Source organism: Phycodurus eques, chromosome 7, assembly GCF_024500275.1.
Source record: "Phycodurus eques isolate BA_2022a chromosome 7, UOR_Pequ_1.1, whole genome shotgun sequence".
NCBI classification, from domain to species: domain Eukaryota; kingdom Metazoa; phylum Chordata; class Actinopteri; order Syngnathiformes; family Syngnathidae; genus Phycodurus; species Phycodurus eques.
Window position 1 is genome coordinate 18,726,683 of NC_084531.1, and position 16,730 is coordinate 18,743,412.

Below are 16,730 nucleotides of genomic sequence, written 5' to 3' on the forward strand. Positions count from 1 at the left end.
GGCCCACTCTTCATGAGCAAACTATTTCAGTTGTCTCGGGTTTAAATGGTGCTTTCGCCAGGCGGCATGTTTCAGCCCCTTCCACAGATGTTCAATAGGCTTGCGATCAGGACTCATGGAAGGCCACTTCAGAATGGTCCAATGTTTTACTCTTAGCCATTCTTGGCTGTTTTTAGCTGTGTTTGGGTCATTATCCTGTTGCAAGACTGATGGGCCGTGACTGAGACAAAGCTGAAGAGTGGGACAAAATACCTGGTGCAGAAATCTCTTTGAAAGTTACAAAAATTGTTTGATTGCTGTGATTGCCTCAAAATGTTGTGCAACAAAACATTAACTTAAGGGTACCATCATTGTTTCCCAAGCCCTTTTCATGAGTTTGTGTTTTAAAATAATTGTGTTGAACCACAATACAAAAGTAATGTCTAATTTTCATGGGTTAATTTTCCATCACTTTTGTATTTATTTATTATTACCTTTGTCGGATTAAAGTTATTTCTGTGACCACTGGGTTTTTCTTTCATTAACAGAGGGGTACCAACAATTTGTATCCACATGTGTCTGTGCAACTGTAGTCACAGGAACAACAAGCTGCTTGGAGATGGTGTTATAGCTTTTACCTTTAATGCGGTTGTCTTTAATTTTCTTCCTAATCTCCTGAGACAACTTTCTCCTTCACTTCCTCTGGTCCATGTTTAGGGTGGTACACACTATGTCATCAAACAGCGCCGTGATTACTTGTCACCCTTTAAATAGGCCGAATGACTGATTGCAAGTTTGAAGACACCAGTGATGCTAATTAGAAGACACACCTTGTTTGAACATGTCCCTTTGTCAAATTATTTTCCATCTTTTCTAGGGGTTCCATCATTTTTGTCCAGGCCTGTTTCATGAGTTAGTTTTTTTAAATAATTCTGTTAAACTGTAATTTGACAGTTTCATTGAATAATTTGTTACATTTTTATTTATTATTACTTTTTTCAGATTCAAGTTATTTCTGGGACCACTGTGGGGTTTTCTTTCATTAACAGAGGGGTACCAAGACTTTGGTCCACACGTGTAAATGAATACAGTGGACCGTCCACATATTCACGGCCCCTGCCCCCAATTTGAGGATTCTTTTTTATTTTTTTTTTGCAAAATGTTTTACGTATTTTTTTTTTTCATTTTTATTTTTCCTTTTTTGGGGGGGAACCAACTCCAAAAACACTTATCGGTGTTTTATCCTTGCTTATTCAAGAATTTTGGGGAGTTTAAAATAAAATAAATACATTTTTAATGCAAGTACAACCCCAATTCCAATGAAGTTGGGACGTTGTGTTAAGCCTAAATAAAAACAGAATACAACGATTTGCAAATCATGTTCGACCTATATTTAATTGAATACACTACAAAGACAAGATATTTCATGTTCAAACTGATAAACTTTGTTTTTAGCAAATAATCATGAACTTACAATTTTATGGCTGCAACACGTTCCAAAAAAGCTGGGACAGGGTCATGTTTACCACTGTTTTACATCACCTTTTCTTTTAACAACATTCAATAAACATTGGGGAACTGAGGACACTAATTGTTGAAGCTTTCTAGGTGGAATTCTTTCCCATTCTTGCTTGATGTACAGCTTCAACCGTTCAACAGTCCGGGGTCTCCATTGTCTTATTTTACGCTTCATAATGCGCCACACATTTTCAATGGGAGACAGGTCTGAACTGCTTGCAGGCCAGTCTAGTACCCGCACTCTTTTACTAAGAAGCCACGCTGTAACACGTGCAGAATGTGGTTTGGCATTTTCTTGCTGAAATAAGCAGGGGGGTCCACGAAAAAGGCGTTGCTTGGATGGCAGCATATGTTTCTCCAAAACCTGTATGTACCTTTCAGCATTAATGGTGCCTTCATAGATGTGTCAGTTACCCATGCCATTGGCACTAACACAGCCCCATACCATCACAGATGCTGGCTTTTGAACTTTGCGTCCATAACAGTCTAGAGGGTTCTTTTCCTCTTTGGGCCGGAGGACACGACATCCACAATTTCCAAAAACAATTGGAAATGTGGACTCGTCGAACCACAGAACACTTTTCCACTTTCCATCAGTCCATCTTAGATGAGCTCTGGCCCAGAGAAGCCGGCGGCGTTTCTGGGTGTTGTTGATAAATGGCTTTGGCTTTGCATAGTAGAGTTTCAAGTTGCACTTACGGATGTTGCGCCGAACTGTATTTACTGACATTGGTTTTCTGAAGTGTTCCTGGGCCTATGTGGTGATATCCTTTACACATTGATGTCGGTTTTTGATGCAGTGCCGCCTGAGGGATCGAAGGTCATGGACATTCAATGTTGGTTTTCGGCCTTGCCGCTTACATGCAGTGCTTTCTCCAGATTCTCTGAACCTTTTAATGATATTATGGACCGTAGATGATGAAATCCCTAAATTCTTTGCAATTGTGCGTTGTGGAACATTGTCCAGCCGTGGCCCAATGGTTAAGATCATCACCTGCCACCGTGGGGGACCTAGGTTAAAAAAAAAAACCCCGACTGGACCATCCGCCAACATCCCCCTGACTCACGGCTGTGGTGTCCTTGAGCAAGACACTGATACCCCGAAATGCTCCCCGGGCGCTTCAGCTGCCCCCTACTCCAGTGTGTTCCACTAACGTGTATGTGTTCACTGTGATGGGTTAAATGCAGAGAATAAATTTTGTGTGCATGCATGCATGTTCATGACAATAAAAGATGATGATTCTTCTTCTTCTTCTTCTTAAACTGTTCAACTATTTTCTCACGCACTTGTTCACAAAGAGGTGAACCTCGCCCCAGCTTAGCTTGTGAATGACTGAGCAATTCAGGGAAGCTCCTTTTATACTCTATCATGGCACCCACCTGTTCCCAATTAGCCTGTTCACCTGTGGGATGTTCCAAACAGGTGTTTGATGAGCATTTCTCAACTTTCTCAGTCTTTTTTGCCACCTGTCCCAGCTTTATTGGAACGTGTTGCAGCTATAAAATTCAAAGTTGATGATTATTTGCTAAAAAACAAGTTTATCAGTTTGAACATTAAATATCTTGTCTTTGTAGTGTATTCAATTAAATATAGATTGAACATGATTTGCAAATCATTGTAGTCTGTTTTTATTCATGTTTAACACAACGTCCCAACTTCATTGGAATTGGGGTCGTAAAATGGCTGTCAAGTATCTGCAGATTTTCCCTATTCACAGTTCGGCCCTGTCCCTACACCCCGCGAATAGCGGGGATCCACTTCGCTCTCTGACAATGGAAGTCAAAATTGAGCATTTGTATCTTTGTAAAGGTACAATTGTTGCTACAACACTTGCATTGAATCTTACTAAATTGCCTACGTGCAGCTAATGTTAAAGCCGGTGTGCTTTTAAATTTACATCTGTGCAATGCAAACTCACCTTTGCCAGGTTGGTGGACTTTCCAACCCCGTTGACACCACAAAAGGTAATGACGAAAGGTCTCCTCTGGCTCTGCGTCTCCATAACGTCTCTCAGAATATCCACCCTGCGCTTGGGCTGCAGAATCTGCACCAGCGACTCTTGCAGGGCCTGCTTAACTGTTGAGGCAACAGCTACAGACACAGAAGACAGATGTGTAGCAATTAAATATGGCAATTTACTGTGTTATTTGACCAAATAACTACATAAAATAAAATAAAAAATGAATATTTACTTAACTTTACTTACTGGTAAAGGTGCCCATGACTTTGCCTTCCAGTTTTTTGGCTACAGAGTCACAAAGCTGTGAGGCGATTTCGGCTGCTACATTCTTTGCTGTGAAGGACAAACCAACAATGATGACCTATCAGTCATCAATGACGAGAATGGGGGAGGCTGGATCAATCTCCTACCAATGAGGTGGTCCCTCATCTTCTCTAAAACTGGCTCCATGTCCTCCAGGTTCAGACTCTTAGAGCCCACCAGTCCCTTCAGCATGCCAAACATGCCCCCAAAACCGCCGCTCTTCTTGCCACTGACAAGATTCCACAACATTTTTTCTAGAAGGTTTTGCATTCACACAATTTCAAACTGAATGATAAAAGCCAAACAGCTATACCTTGTCTTCAATGTTGCATTGACAACCACTCTCTCTTCTTCCTCCTCCTCCTCCTCCTCGTCGTCACTAGACTCACATTCCACAGACTGCAAATCTCCCTTCATGGAGTTTAGCTGCACCCCCTGAAACATTTAGACGTTATTAAACAGTATTCATTTAACTTATACATGTCATTCAACTAGAGAGTATAGTTGATACATACAGCATCAATAGGAGCATCCTGGTTTTGGTCACAACCATTAGGAGAACTCTCTCCATTCTTATCACTGTAGTCCAGGTCCTTGGTACTGCTACCACCCATGTCCCAAACACGCCTCTGTTTCTCCCTGGGCTTCTGAGGCTTTGGAGACTTACTAGGAGTAAGATGACACGCCACCAGATCAATTAATAGCATACGTTATTCAATGAGGATCCACACTGCAATACTTCAAGACTTGCTCGACAACAGAACAATACAGCATGAACGTGTGGTGGAGTTGCACAAAAAGATACAGTATGATAAAGTCTCATACTCTCGGATCAGCATTCGCAAATTCACAGATTTTGGGCTGGGGAACCTACCCTCCATTATTCGCTGAAAAACTCATCTATTTGGTGGTTTGGTGCTCAGACCAATATTAGTCGTGCTTATGTGGCATCTTATTGCCAAGGAACTATATAGAAGTGAGTTTTGGAGCTTCATTTAGACTAGTGTAGATTTTTGCCACCATCTTGTGGCAACTTAGTGCCAATGAACTATGTTAAAGTGAGTTGAAGAGCTTCATATAAACAAAAGTAGGCTTTGAAACCATTTTCTAACATCAATAGGCAAACTTTTTTGGGGGTGGTGTCAATCGTGGATTTTCGCTATTTGTCGTAGGGCTCGGTCTCTATCACCTGCGAATCAAAAAGGGACACCGTTTCCAAATACTGTCTCAGATAAATGAAGTGAACTTAGTACAGTGGAACCTCCAAAGTTCAATGCACAATCACCTAATTTCAGCCTGCATCAAAGGATTAACTCAGCAAGTGTATTGTTTTTTTCTTTTTTTTCCTTTTGTCTGGCTTTTTCTGACAGTCGAGTAAAAGTAAGAGAAAATTACAAATGTGATGAAAACAACAAGAGGCACTGGAAGTTACAATAAACGGAGAAAGTGGTTAGCCTGGCTGCCTCCCAGCCAGTAGTTTGATTTTCTGCTCAGGCCTTCCTGTGACGATGTTCTCCCAATGCTTCTGGAGTATCAATGTGAGTGTGAAAGACTATGTATCTGGTGACCTAGCCAGGTAGTATCCCACCTCTCACCTGTGACCCTGATCATGATAAGTGGTAGAAGATGGACAGATGGCTGAATGGAGTTACCATGACGTAAACAGACTGACTTCAAGCCGTTCGATGTTGGAGGTTGCCCTGAATTATCTTCCGAAAAGGTAATATTCAACATAATCGCTCACCTGACTTTCTCAGCAGGCCCAGCTGTGCGCTTGCGAAAGAACTCTTCTCTCTTCTTCTGCATGATCTCTTCCGCAGTCAGGCCATGGTTGCCATTCTCAACCAGCTTCGAGGCAGAAGACGTGCCTTTGCCTTGATCTGCTTTGACAAGTTTTACCACAGGAGTTGGAAAACATCGTACAACCAGATCTAGTAAGTAATAAAAATGATGCTCTTATTCATAATGCTCCAACAAGAACACTTACCTTCCTTTTTGGTATTCTTGCTCTTCTTGCTACCCTGCTCCTTTTCTTTTTCCCCACCCTTTATTTCTATCATTGACTTCACAGTTTTTTGGGATTTTTCGGACTCCTTAAAAGAGCGCATGGGTGCGGGACTCTGAGCTTTGCTGCTCTCTTCTGCCTCTCTGGTGGAAAACAAATTTGACATTAGAAACACATCATCATATACAATCCCACGCAAAGGTAGATTTGTCACAGACAGCATCTTATGACTGAAATGACTGCTGAAAATACATTTAATAATGTAATGCTGTACATTACAACTCCAACACAAGCGCAGTATAAACTTTTTTGTCTACATACGGGAACTAAAGCCCTGTTTTTCCCCAAGGATACATTGGATGTGCTTGTCCATCATGCATTGGGTTTTCTCCGGGCACTCCAGTTTCCTCCCACATCCCAAAAACATTCGTGGTAGGTTGATTGAGGACTCTAAATTGCCCGTAGGTGTGAATGTGAGCGGAAATGGTTGTTCGTTTCTATGTGCCGTGCGATTGGCTGGCGACCGGTTCAGGGTGTACCCCGCCTCCTGCCCGAAGATAGCTGGGATAGGCTCCGGCACGCCAGCGACCCTTGTGAGGATAAGTGGTAAAGAAAATGGATGGATAGATCGTGGTGGGCAAGTGAAGCCTTATGACGCACTGAGGCTTTCCTAACAATTGTGCCGAAAGAGTCAGAGCTTCAAGGCTTCGGTGATGGTGACATCTGGTGGACAACCGAAGCCATAGCAACCTCTCAAGAGCACGACTGAAGCACTGGCACTGTTTTTTCATGACAGCAATAAAAGTTCAGTAAAGTCTGTATGGTCATTCAAGTGTTTTGTTCATTCATACCAAATAATGATTGTAAAGTCATTACAATAAAATATGCAGATGCTCTCCCCTATACTCTTAAAACACATTCCAGATTAACCCAAAGAATACATGCAAATTATGTTAAATGTTGGTTAAGGGTTTATTTAAAGCTTTGAGCTTTATTTAAAAACTGTACTAAAAGTCGCTAACAGGATTAGAGATCATTCCTACTTTCCAAATGATCATGGCGTGTGAATTCAGCAACATTGTTTTGTGTGTGTGTGTGTGCATGAAAACCTTTAAAGATAATGGTTTGTCATTTGGGGACCTGTATGGTTGACTTGCCAAAATACTCTCACTCTCTCCTCACAACACCATTTTGAAGCATAATGATGCATCTTATATAGCTAGTATGGCGCCAAACCACTCAAATCTGTCAAACCTGTCAAACTGTCATTGGCTCAGAAGGCGTTGAAACGCAATGAGCCAATGAAAAGCTTTGAAACATGAAGGAGTGAAGCGAAACAGCGACCACGTTCGAAGCTTCAAACGTGATCGGTCACGTGACACTGGTGTTTTGATACAAGCGCCGACAGCGTATCGAATCACTCCGCTTCAGGAAGAGTGACACAAGCTCCAAAGCCTAGGTATGATTTGCTCATTACTTTTAGTTCATAGGTTTGATATTGATACTGGTTATAAAGAACACTGAGTCGCATGTTCATTTTAGTCTATGTTGTGGGCTGCTAAGAAAGTGGACGTTCATAATTTGGACACCCTTTAATTGAAACATGCAAACTTTTTTTTGACCCAGCCCCCTAAAAGAATGGGAATAGAGAATCGTTTGGAACCGGAATCGAAATGAGAAACCGGAACCGTAATTTCTCAGATTTTTCTTTGGCAGCGTCCACTCAAGCCATCTCATTTTCCGGGCCAAAGCGAGAGCAAGCACATCGTCAAAATTACTTCAAACTTCATAGAAAACAAGAATGATAATAGTTCATCACATCCATATAGTTTTCATTTGTGTCCGAATCCTATGAATTCCTATGAATGTGTGATTTTGGATGTTGAAATCTTTGTCAGAATCCCAGAAAATCTCATCTGAATTGAAAATTTCAAAAAGGAGTTGATAGAGGGATTTCCCAACAACATACTAGTACTACCTTGCACGAAACAATGAGAAAACGTGATTTTGGTGGACCGCCGCTAAATCCAAGTGCCGGAAATCCAGGACAGTTGAAATGGAAAGAAAATGGTGACCGGTTTTCTTGATTTAGTAACCAATTTTAAATGACGTCGCCGCGGCGGAGCGAGCTGTTTAGCTCCATAGCTCGTGAGCTAATTAGCACGCGAGCTACAGAACATTATCTATGTGCAGCACATAGAGCAAGGCTGTGGAGTATTGGACGGAGCCAACGCCAGTCCACGAGCCCGCCTGCGTCTAATGACACAGCCGTCCAACTCGTTGTCGGCTCGCTGTGTGACACCACAACAATGAGAACTTATCGAGTCCGGAAAAACTATCGTGTCCATTTTATTTATCGACCGGTAAGTCGATATAGTCATTATCGTGACAGGCCTATGTGCAAGTGTACTTAACGCCGTGTCAGACGTGTAATTACCGAAGAAGCATTTTGAAGTCACCCTCAAACTCGAAACTGTGGTTGAGAAGCTTCATTGCTCCCTTTTGCTCCAGTTCATTCTTATAACGGTCCCTGAAATTCAGCTGGACGTCATCTATTAACTTGTCCACATAGGTCAGCGTGAGGATCTTTTGAAAACCCACCTGAACAGCAAGAGGAGCAGAAACACACAAGAAGGGAGGATGAAGGAATCACATAGGAAAGAATACATTCTCACGATATTTTCAATAAAGGGTGCTGCGTTCACGGACTTACCACAAAAATCAACTCAAACTCGTTATCCAGTTTATACTTAAGATTCAGGGCCTCATGAGTGAACGACTTATTTCCACTTCGCTCCTGGAAAGTGACGTGTGGACATGTCAACAAGACTAGCGAAAAAACAATTTACTACACTGCACACTTTTCTTGGGCAGCTTCAAAAAGTCACTACAGGTTAACGATACGGTTTCGGTTTCTTTGAGTACAAAAATAAGGGCAGTTAAAAACGGTTCTCGCGTGAAAGATTGAATAATGTCACGTAGCAGTACTGTGCGCTGCTACCTGTTAGCATTAGCCGTTCGCACCGCTGTCAAGCCCCCCCGTCATCGGACGTGAACCGTTCACCGAGGCTCACCTGCAGGATTACGGAGCGGATCAGTGCGTTGACGGGGCCGGTAAAGGACTCGGGGACCCCGGTTCCCTGAAAGCACCACAGCACTATCCCCCCTTTGCTGAAGATGGTGAAGAAATCTAGCATCTTGTCACCACGTAACCTGGATTAGCGAGGGTAAAACGGGTTAGAAAGGTACAAACTGAAGGCCTACCAAATAAAAATAAAACGGAGAACCGTTTAAGGGGGATTTCCAGATCCCCGGCAACATCATAACTCACCAAAAATACTTAAATAGAAAGTAAACCCCCCACGAGTTGGAGCCACCACAAGTGCAAAACAGTTTTTAGACACGTCAGACCCAGAACCAGGACGTGACGCAGGAGCTGTTTTTTTTACGCATGCGCATGATGACGTAAGGTTTGGCGTCATCTACACGTGTGCTGCGCCAGCACACTCGCGACCCGAGTGAGGATAATGGTGGGTGGATAGATGAAGTCTGCTTGTTCGCTATTTCCTCGAGGTTTGCCATTTCGCGTTCATTGTGTTGTAATTATCCAGAGCGGCCACAAGATGGCGGTGCGGATCACCGTTCGCCAGGATGACTGGACGTACAGTTCCACTGTACAGTACTGTATATGATAAACAAAAGCTGAGTGATGCAAGTAGACGATATACAAACTTCCTCAGGATCTCCAGGAATGGGTGATCTACTTTGACACCAGTTACAAATGTCATCAATTGATTACATGACGGGTTCAACGACTTTAAAATCCTCCCTGTGGGTCTGCTGCGGAGAGACCCATTAAACATTTTCAATCAGGGTAGCCACTGAATGAACTTGTTTTTTGTTTGTTTCTTTGTTTGTTTTTGCTGTTGTGCATATAGTCAATACTGTGTGATGTATGGTGAGAAGTGAAAAGTGACAGCCAAAAATAACAGCTTGAGCCTTTACATCCTGTTTCAGCTAAACAGATGTGAGGTGACCCAATATTCAGTTCCTCTATTTTGACTCCTCTTGCATCATGATGCATTCTGCCAGCAGTCATGATCCTCTCTTAACTAACTCAATTATAATACTCTGCAGTGTGTTGTGTATATGTAATTAATCATCTCATGGAAGACTTCAAACTTGCTTGTCTTATATTGGTAAATTAAAGCGTATGTAAGATAACCAAGGGTGTTGTTTCAGCTTTGCCAATTGGCTGGGACAAGGTCTGAATATAGCCTGTTAAATATTACAGTAATAAGAATTATTTACTCTATGCAAGTGGTCAGCAATATATTTTCCAATGGGGCCAATTGAGAAACTGGAACGGTTGGCGAGAGCCACACCAACATTCTAACCTCAACTGTGTTCCATATTAATTCAATGTAATAATATGAAGCATTAAAATGTCTTTTTTAGTAAGCCACTACTTGTTACAATTAAAAAAAACGGTTTTAAATATAATTATAAGCAGTCACTAAAAGGATATTTATACACATACTAAAATGATATTACTACTGTATGTGTTTAATCAACATTCACAAAATAATGTCCGCAATGTGCGTATTTTTTTTCTACATTTAAAATGTGCTGAGAGCTTTGAGCTCTTTCTAGATACTATAGACAGACAGACAGAGTACTGTATATTATTGACCCTGACTGATATATAATAATACAATGATGAATGAAAATACACACAAAACATATACTGTTGATTTGATTATTATCAAGCTAAATCTCCTGGGCCCTATTCCGTTGACTGTGGAATGCTGTTAACATTCAGGCACTGTTGGCATTTTTTTTTAGAGCAGGCTCTCTTTAAAAAAAAAAAAAAAAATCACTAGAGCTGTCAGAAATGTGACTAAATATAGCAAAAATGTCAGTTGGCAATCCTGCATAAAAATTTGGTAGGTCTTGTTCGTGTGTACCGTCCATATGCATGCTCATCCAAATAAAAGTACCACATTCCAAATAAAAATATGTTTACATTTTATTTTGACTTCATGAACAGTGCAAGTGCAGGTCAGAGACTGTGGATAGGCCAGATGTGCTTTCCCCCGGTCTACTCTTTGCTGTACTTTTAAATGTATTACATCAGTATCACAGGCAGGACACCATCTTTGTGTGGTATTCTACAACACCCGGACAGTTTTACATGAGACACTCACTTATTACGGAAACCTGTTGTCACGCATCTAATTATCTCAACACAGGACGCTGTGTCGCTGTGTGACAATCCACTTTCTTATGTCAAAATATCAGATGTGGCATCTGCAATGCTGAAGTTCTACTGACATAAAAGTGATATAATACAAATTACCAGGCAAATTATTTAAAAACGTTTTCCATCATTAATGGGACAACTAACCTGTACAACAAGTGAAATATTTTAAAGTGGGTAAAATAAACAACAGAGATAATGTGTGGCTGTGTTCCGAATGAACCACTCACATTCAAGGTCATGTTAAATGGGAGTCAGGATACACCATTTAACCATTTAAAGTGCCTCTGATGAACCCCAAATGAAGTGCAGCTGTTCTAGTAGGCCTTTCCTGATATTTTTTTTCGTCACATCTTACAGCACAAGACATGATGTGCAAAGAGCTCCCACAGCATTGGAGGGACCTCACTGTTCAAATGTTCCACTGTACTATTGTATACCTAACATAATTTTAACTATCATTATTTGTTGGTCTTGGATTTTGTTCTTTCGCCCAATTTCTGTGCAGGAAGCGTGGGTTAGGTTCCCACTCAGTGATGTCGTGAATCTGAGTTGACTGGTTGTCTCTGTCTATATGTGCCCTGTGATTGACTGATGACAAGTCTGAAGTTTACCGGAGTCCGCCTTCCGCCCGAAGCCACCTACGATAGGGTCCTGCTCCTCTTGACCCTGAAAAGGATAAGCGATATAGTTAATAGATAGGTGAATCATAATACAGTATTTGAAACAATGATTTTAAAAATTACAATACTGTAGCTTAAATATCACGTTTTAAAGTTAATATATTAAAAATGCATTTGTCTCCCCCCTAACATCTTACCACTGATACATGCGTAGTACTCTCTGCATTTGATAAAATAAACAGCCCCAGGCACACGAGAAAATATAGTTCTCTTGGCAGAACTTTGTTGGCTCAATTTAACATACTGGCAGGCTTAAGTGTTTCACATTTTGGCCAGTGCCCTACAATTTAGCATACTGTGTATTCTTTAGTGCAACTGGAGCGTCGCATTGGTGTTCCTACAATTGTTTTAATATTTGCTTTTATAGGTGATGTCATCTGCCAGCACACTATTCACTTGTTTTATACTAATGCTGCATCATCTTCCCATTTCCCCCGTTCCATAAGAATGACACATTCAGGACAGAAAACACAACTGATAGTCACTTTTTGTGCCAGAGTACATATCGAGGTTAACCTCAAGCCTTGGTAAATGTCAGTATGTTTTATATCACTAACAGTGAAATTGGATAAAAATGAATAAACTGGATAATCCCTTTTTTAAGAAGAGAAAGACTAACATGAATTTTGCCAGCACTATGGTTTACTGTTCAATCTGAAGACAGCCATTAAATGTAATCCTGTCATGCAGTGGTCATCATCCCAGCACTTTTAGAAAGGAGAGAAAACAGGTCAGCGCATAGCAAGCTGTCGCGGTCTACAGTATACTGTATACACCCAGACCACCAACAGTCAGATAAAAAGCTCTCAGCTGTTCGTAACTACGGTGGTCTGGCCCATGTGAGGCCAGACTGACCAGAACATTTGGTTCTGTGCTGAATACATTCAGCTTGCCGTGCAACTGCGAAGCATCAGCTGTGTTAATTAGAGGAGAACAGGGAGATCCAAACATCTTGTCAAGGTTTTTATCATAAATCACCGATATAGACCAAACGGTGAAAAGAGAAGTCTGCAATTAAAATTGAATAGAACAAAGTTAAAGATGTTAAATGTTGGATGGGTGACACATCAGTTATTTTCAGTTGCAGCAACACTATTTGATAAAAACTTCAAGATGTGCATCCTCTGAATGTCTACTTAGAATGTATATTCCATCCATCCATACATCTTCGAAACTGCACATCCCCACTAGGGTCGTGGGTGTGCTGGGGCCTATCTCAGTTGACCTCGGCCGCGAGTACTTGTTCCCAGCCAGTTGTAGGGTACGTGTAGAGAAACAATCATTCACACTCACATTCACACCTAAGGACAATTTCGAGTCTTCAATGAACCTAGCATGTATTTTTCTTTTTTTTTTTTTTTTAAACGTAGGACCCAGACAAAACCCACGTAAGCACGGGGAGAACATCCACAGACAGACTGTACTGCCCTCAAGTTTAATATTTGTATTATTTATTTATTTTTGTTTACATCAGAAGTTGACCTACAGTATGTGTAACTGTTTATCTGCATTTTGGATGAATGCGAATTACGTCAGATGTTCACTGGGAAAAGCTCATGGAAAAACGAACCTGGCATTTTTGGTTTATTTGAGATTTAATTTTCAAGATATCTTTGCTTATCCATTGTCGTTTTTTTTTATTTTTTATTTTTTAAATTTATTTATTTAATTTTTTTGGGGGGGTGGGGGTTGATAGTTCTTGTCTGGGGTTCCAGGTGGTCTAGATAGAAACGCCCCTGCTCATGGGTGCCACCAGGGATTGGGGCCTTACTTCAGAACTGTTCCAAGGCAAACGTGCTAACCATGAAACATTTCAGACACAAAAAAAAGATGGACCTCGATCAGATTTTGACTGAATGAACACAGAAAATTGCACGAGACCACTTTGCAGCAGCCATTCGGGTCCAGGCTCTCCGGTTTGCGCATGCGCTGTGGCGCAGTTGGGAACGCGCCGCTGGAGGAGTGAAAAGTCGGGAAAGGAAGGCGTTCGAAGCGCGACCCGCTATGTGGCTGCGGCGGACTCCACGGCAGTCAGGCCAGCGGTTAGCTCGCCGGTGGTCCGCTCGTTGGCTCGTCTTTTCCGTCTCGTAACGTGATGCTCGCCGCACTTGGCCGCTGCTCGCGGAGCCGCGTCTTTCCTACGGAGGGAACGGCGGCGGCGTGAATCTGCTCGCCCGCTCCCAGCGACGTTTCACCTTCCTCTCTTCGGATTAAAACTGCATTTGCTGTCGGTCGCTTTGGTACGTAAAACTGTTCGAAGGTGGGGGAGAACATTCAATTTGATTCGCGTTTGTTGAGTAAACGAGTCAATTGTTCCATTTGGCAGATGTTGCGGTTACGCCGTGTTATTTGTCACGGTTAGCTAAATGTGCACGGCAGACGTATTGACTAATCACTAGCACTGATTAGCATTGATTCTGTCTGTCAAGCAAACTCCATGCAGGAGTTTAAAAAATAAATAAAATTATTATTTCTTTAACCCGTGCATGGAAACCAATCACACTTATTGTGAAAGCACATCACCTGCGCATCACTTTAGTGGGTGACGTAACGTGACTCGAATTAAGGATTTGAATTGTGCAGACAACTGGCTCCGATGAAGTTGTTTTGCCCATTAAAGTTTAACATACGGAGAAGCTCCCTCTCCTAATTGTGGAACGTTTTGTTTCATTGTGGTGGCATCTTAAGTTGACTGCGCAGATTTATTCCCATGACATTTTCTTTCCTCAAAAGAAGCAAGAAAAAAAAGTTTTTACACCAAAGCACAGTACTGCAAACGATTCTTTTTACTGCATGTTACAGAATGTTGTACAGACAATTAAAAGAAAAAAAATCAAATGTTTAAGCAGTTTTGTTTCAGAATGCCTGTTTTGTTTCCCTAAATTTGTATTGCCCATGGCCAAATTTGGAGTTAAATCGGAAACGACTGACATATTAATGAAAAATATTTGCGGCGTACTGTACTCTATTTTGCCACAGTTGCTTCAAGACACTGTTAATCGACAATCAATTCCACACAATTGACTGAATTCTTAACGATCCTGCATTTCCCCAAAGATGATGCCATGTTGTTTTTCTTTTGATTGAGACTGAATCAACAGCACTGGTTGCCGCACTGGCACCAACTACCAAGTAGCTCACTTTATTTTGCCACAAATTGCTTCAAGGTGTAAAAGGTGGGGGGGTTCAGCATATGTTGAAATGTTTAAATAAATAATCGAAAACTTCTAGTCTTGTAATAAACACCGTTTTGAATAGGGGTATGGCTTTCCTATTGTGAAAAAAGGACAAAATGTTTTTGTACCATGTGGATATAAATAGCTTTGCTATCATGCCAGATTTGTAGCTATGCACTGAGAGCGCATTTATAATAAAAAAAAATATATATATTTTTTAAAGGTGGCATGGTGGACGACCCGTTAGAGCATCAGCCTCACAGTTCTGAGGACCGGGGTTCAATCCCCGGCCCCGCCTGTGTGGAGTTTGCATGTTCTCCCCGTGCCTGCGTTGGTTTTCTCCGGGCACTCCGGTTTCCTCCCACATCCAAAAAACATGCATGATAGGTTAATTGAAGACTCTAAATTTCCCATAGGTGTGAATGTGAGTGTGAATGGTTGTTTGTTTATATGTGCGCTGCGATTGGCTGGCGACCGGTTCCTGCCCGATGATAGCCGGGATAGGCTCCAGCACGCCCGTGACCCTAGTGAGGAGAAGCGGCTCAGAAAATGGATGGATGGATGGATATATTTTTAAAAGTTCCCTTTTTTTTTGTTGTTAAAATTTTATTTTATTTTTTACATTCTTATGCAACATGTGTCATGAGGTTTGGGTGGAGAACAATAAGGAAATTACAGCATCACTTATGAAGAAAGTCTATTATTGTGTCACCGCTGTATTAGATTAAGTATAGTTTCATCCCCTCCATGTTGGGGGCTGTAGCACACAATGAGGAAAAGAGCGATGTTTGTTCTAAAACAGCCTGCAGGGACTCACTTCGTTCACATGGTTACAACTCCCATGAGAAAATGCATTTACGAAGCAAAAGGATTTGATTAAAGACTTGTTTGAGTGTGTCCTCATAAGCGTGGTTAAAACTGTTATATATGACATCCCGATTTAGCTCCTCTGACGGGATTAAAAACAAACAAACAAAGGGTTATGTGCGTGTGCTCCATTGTGATGTTTTTATTTTTTTAAATTTACCCGGCCGGGAGAGAAATCAAGTGACTGCTGATGTGGGTTTGTCATTTTTTTTTATGTCACTCATGACCGCAGAGCTTGCTTGTTCTTTTAGACATTTGCAGGCTAAAGAACACACAGGGTATTCATGCTGTCCTCATATGGGTTCTTTGGAGCGTGGAACCTCTGTCGAACACCATTCATTCTAATTAATGGAAACAGAATTAATCAGCCTCAGGTTTAAGCTGTTGCTGTCATAAAAGCTTCACTCACTGAACAGGCAATATTTATTTTTTTATTTTCTACATTCTTAATTGTAATGCATTTGCACAAAAATGCCAAAGAGACATCAAGAGTTAATCACTGTCACAATATTTGCTGATTCTGTCACCAACCCTGTTGCAGTTACAACTTGGAGGTTTTGTGTGATTTGAGTGGAACATTTGTCCCCAACATGTTTGGAGGAATTCTAATTTGTACTACAACAAGACTTTATAGGCTTCACTGTACCGTACTGTGTTAGGGATTATAAATGATACAAGAACACATCATCATGGCATTGTTTTCTGCATTATTAATCTGTGTTTATGCAGCTCACAAATCATGCCCAGTATATACATTGTATGCATTATCCACAAGTTTCTCAATCCCTCTTTTACCAGAATTCATCATATGTCCTTTTTGTCCGTATTGGTCTCAATCTACAATTTGTGTCCGAGCAAAACAATTTCAGCTTCTGTTATATGTCCCTTAATATAACAGAAGCTGAAACTGTTTTGCAACACACAACAGTGTTTTTAACAAAAAAATTATATAAAATACTGTGTCGTTCTGGATGTTCG

The 16,730-nt window shown here is 41.2% G+C and overlaps 2 protein-coding genes across 4 annotated transcripts in view; one reads left to right on the top strand and one right to left on the bottom strand.

The window, feature by feature from the left end:
- Positions 1-9,207, bottom strand: part of srpra (SRP receptor subunit alpha) — a 13,674-nt gene extending 4,467 nt beyond the window's left edge. Inside the window, exons 1-11 of one of the 3 annotated variants that reach the window (XM_061681199.1) lie at positions 9,098-9,207; positions 8,841-8,979; positions 8,480-8,563; positions 8,204-8,367; positions 5,749-5,909; positions 5,506-5,641; positions 4,277-4,427; positions 4,075-4,196; positions 3,869-3,990; positions 3,705-3,791; positions 3,417-3,589 (exon numbers count right to left, since the gene is read on the bottom strand). In XM_061681199.1, coding sequence (XP_061537183.1) covers positions 3,417-3,589; positions 3,705-3,791; positions 3,869-3,990; positions 4,075-4,196; positions 4,277-4,427; positions 5,506-5,641; positions 5,749-5,909; positions 8,204-8,367; positions 8,480-8,563; positions 8,841-8,963 — 1,323 coding nt within the window. In that variant the 5' untranslated portion in view covers positions 8,964-8,979; positions 9,098-9,207. Of the gene's footprint in view, positions 1-3,416; positions 3,590-3,704; positions 3,792-3,868; positions 3,991-4,074; positions 4,197-4,276; positions 4,428-5,505; positions 5,645-5,748; positions 5,910-8,203; positions 8,368-8,479; positions 8,564-8,840; positions 8,980-9,097 lie in introns of all 3 variants that reach the window. The other 2 variants (XM_061681198.1, XM_061681200.1) reach the window with 2 other exon arrangements.
- Positions 9,208-13,656: 4,449 nt separating this feature from the next.
- st3gal4 (ST3 beta-galactoside alpha-2,3-sialyltransferase 4) overlaps positions 13,657-16,730 on the top strand; it is a 35,337-nt gene continuing 32,263 nt past the window's right edge. Inside the window, exon 1 of the mRNA XM_061681632.1 lies at positions 13,657-13,949. The gene's annotated coding sequence lies outside the window, so the exon portion shown is untranslated. The remainder of the gene's footprint in view (positions 13,950-16,730) is intronic.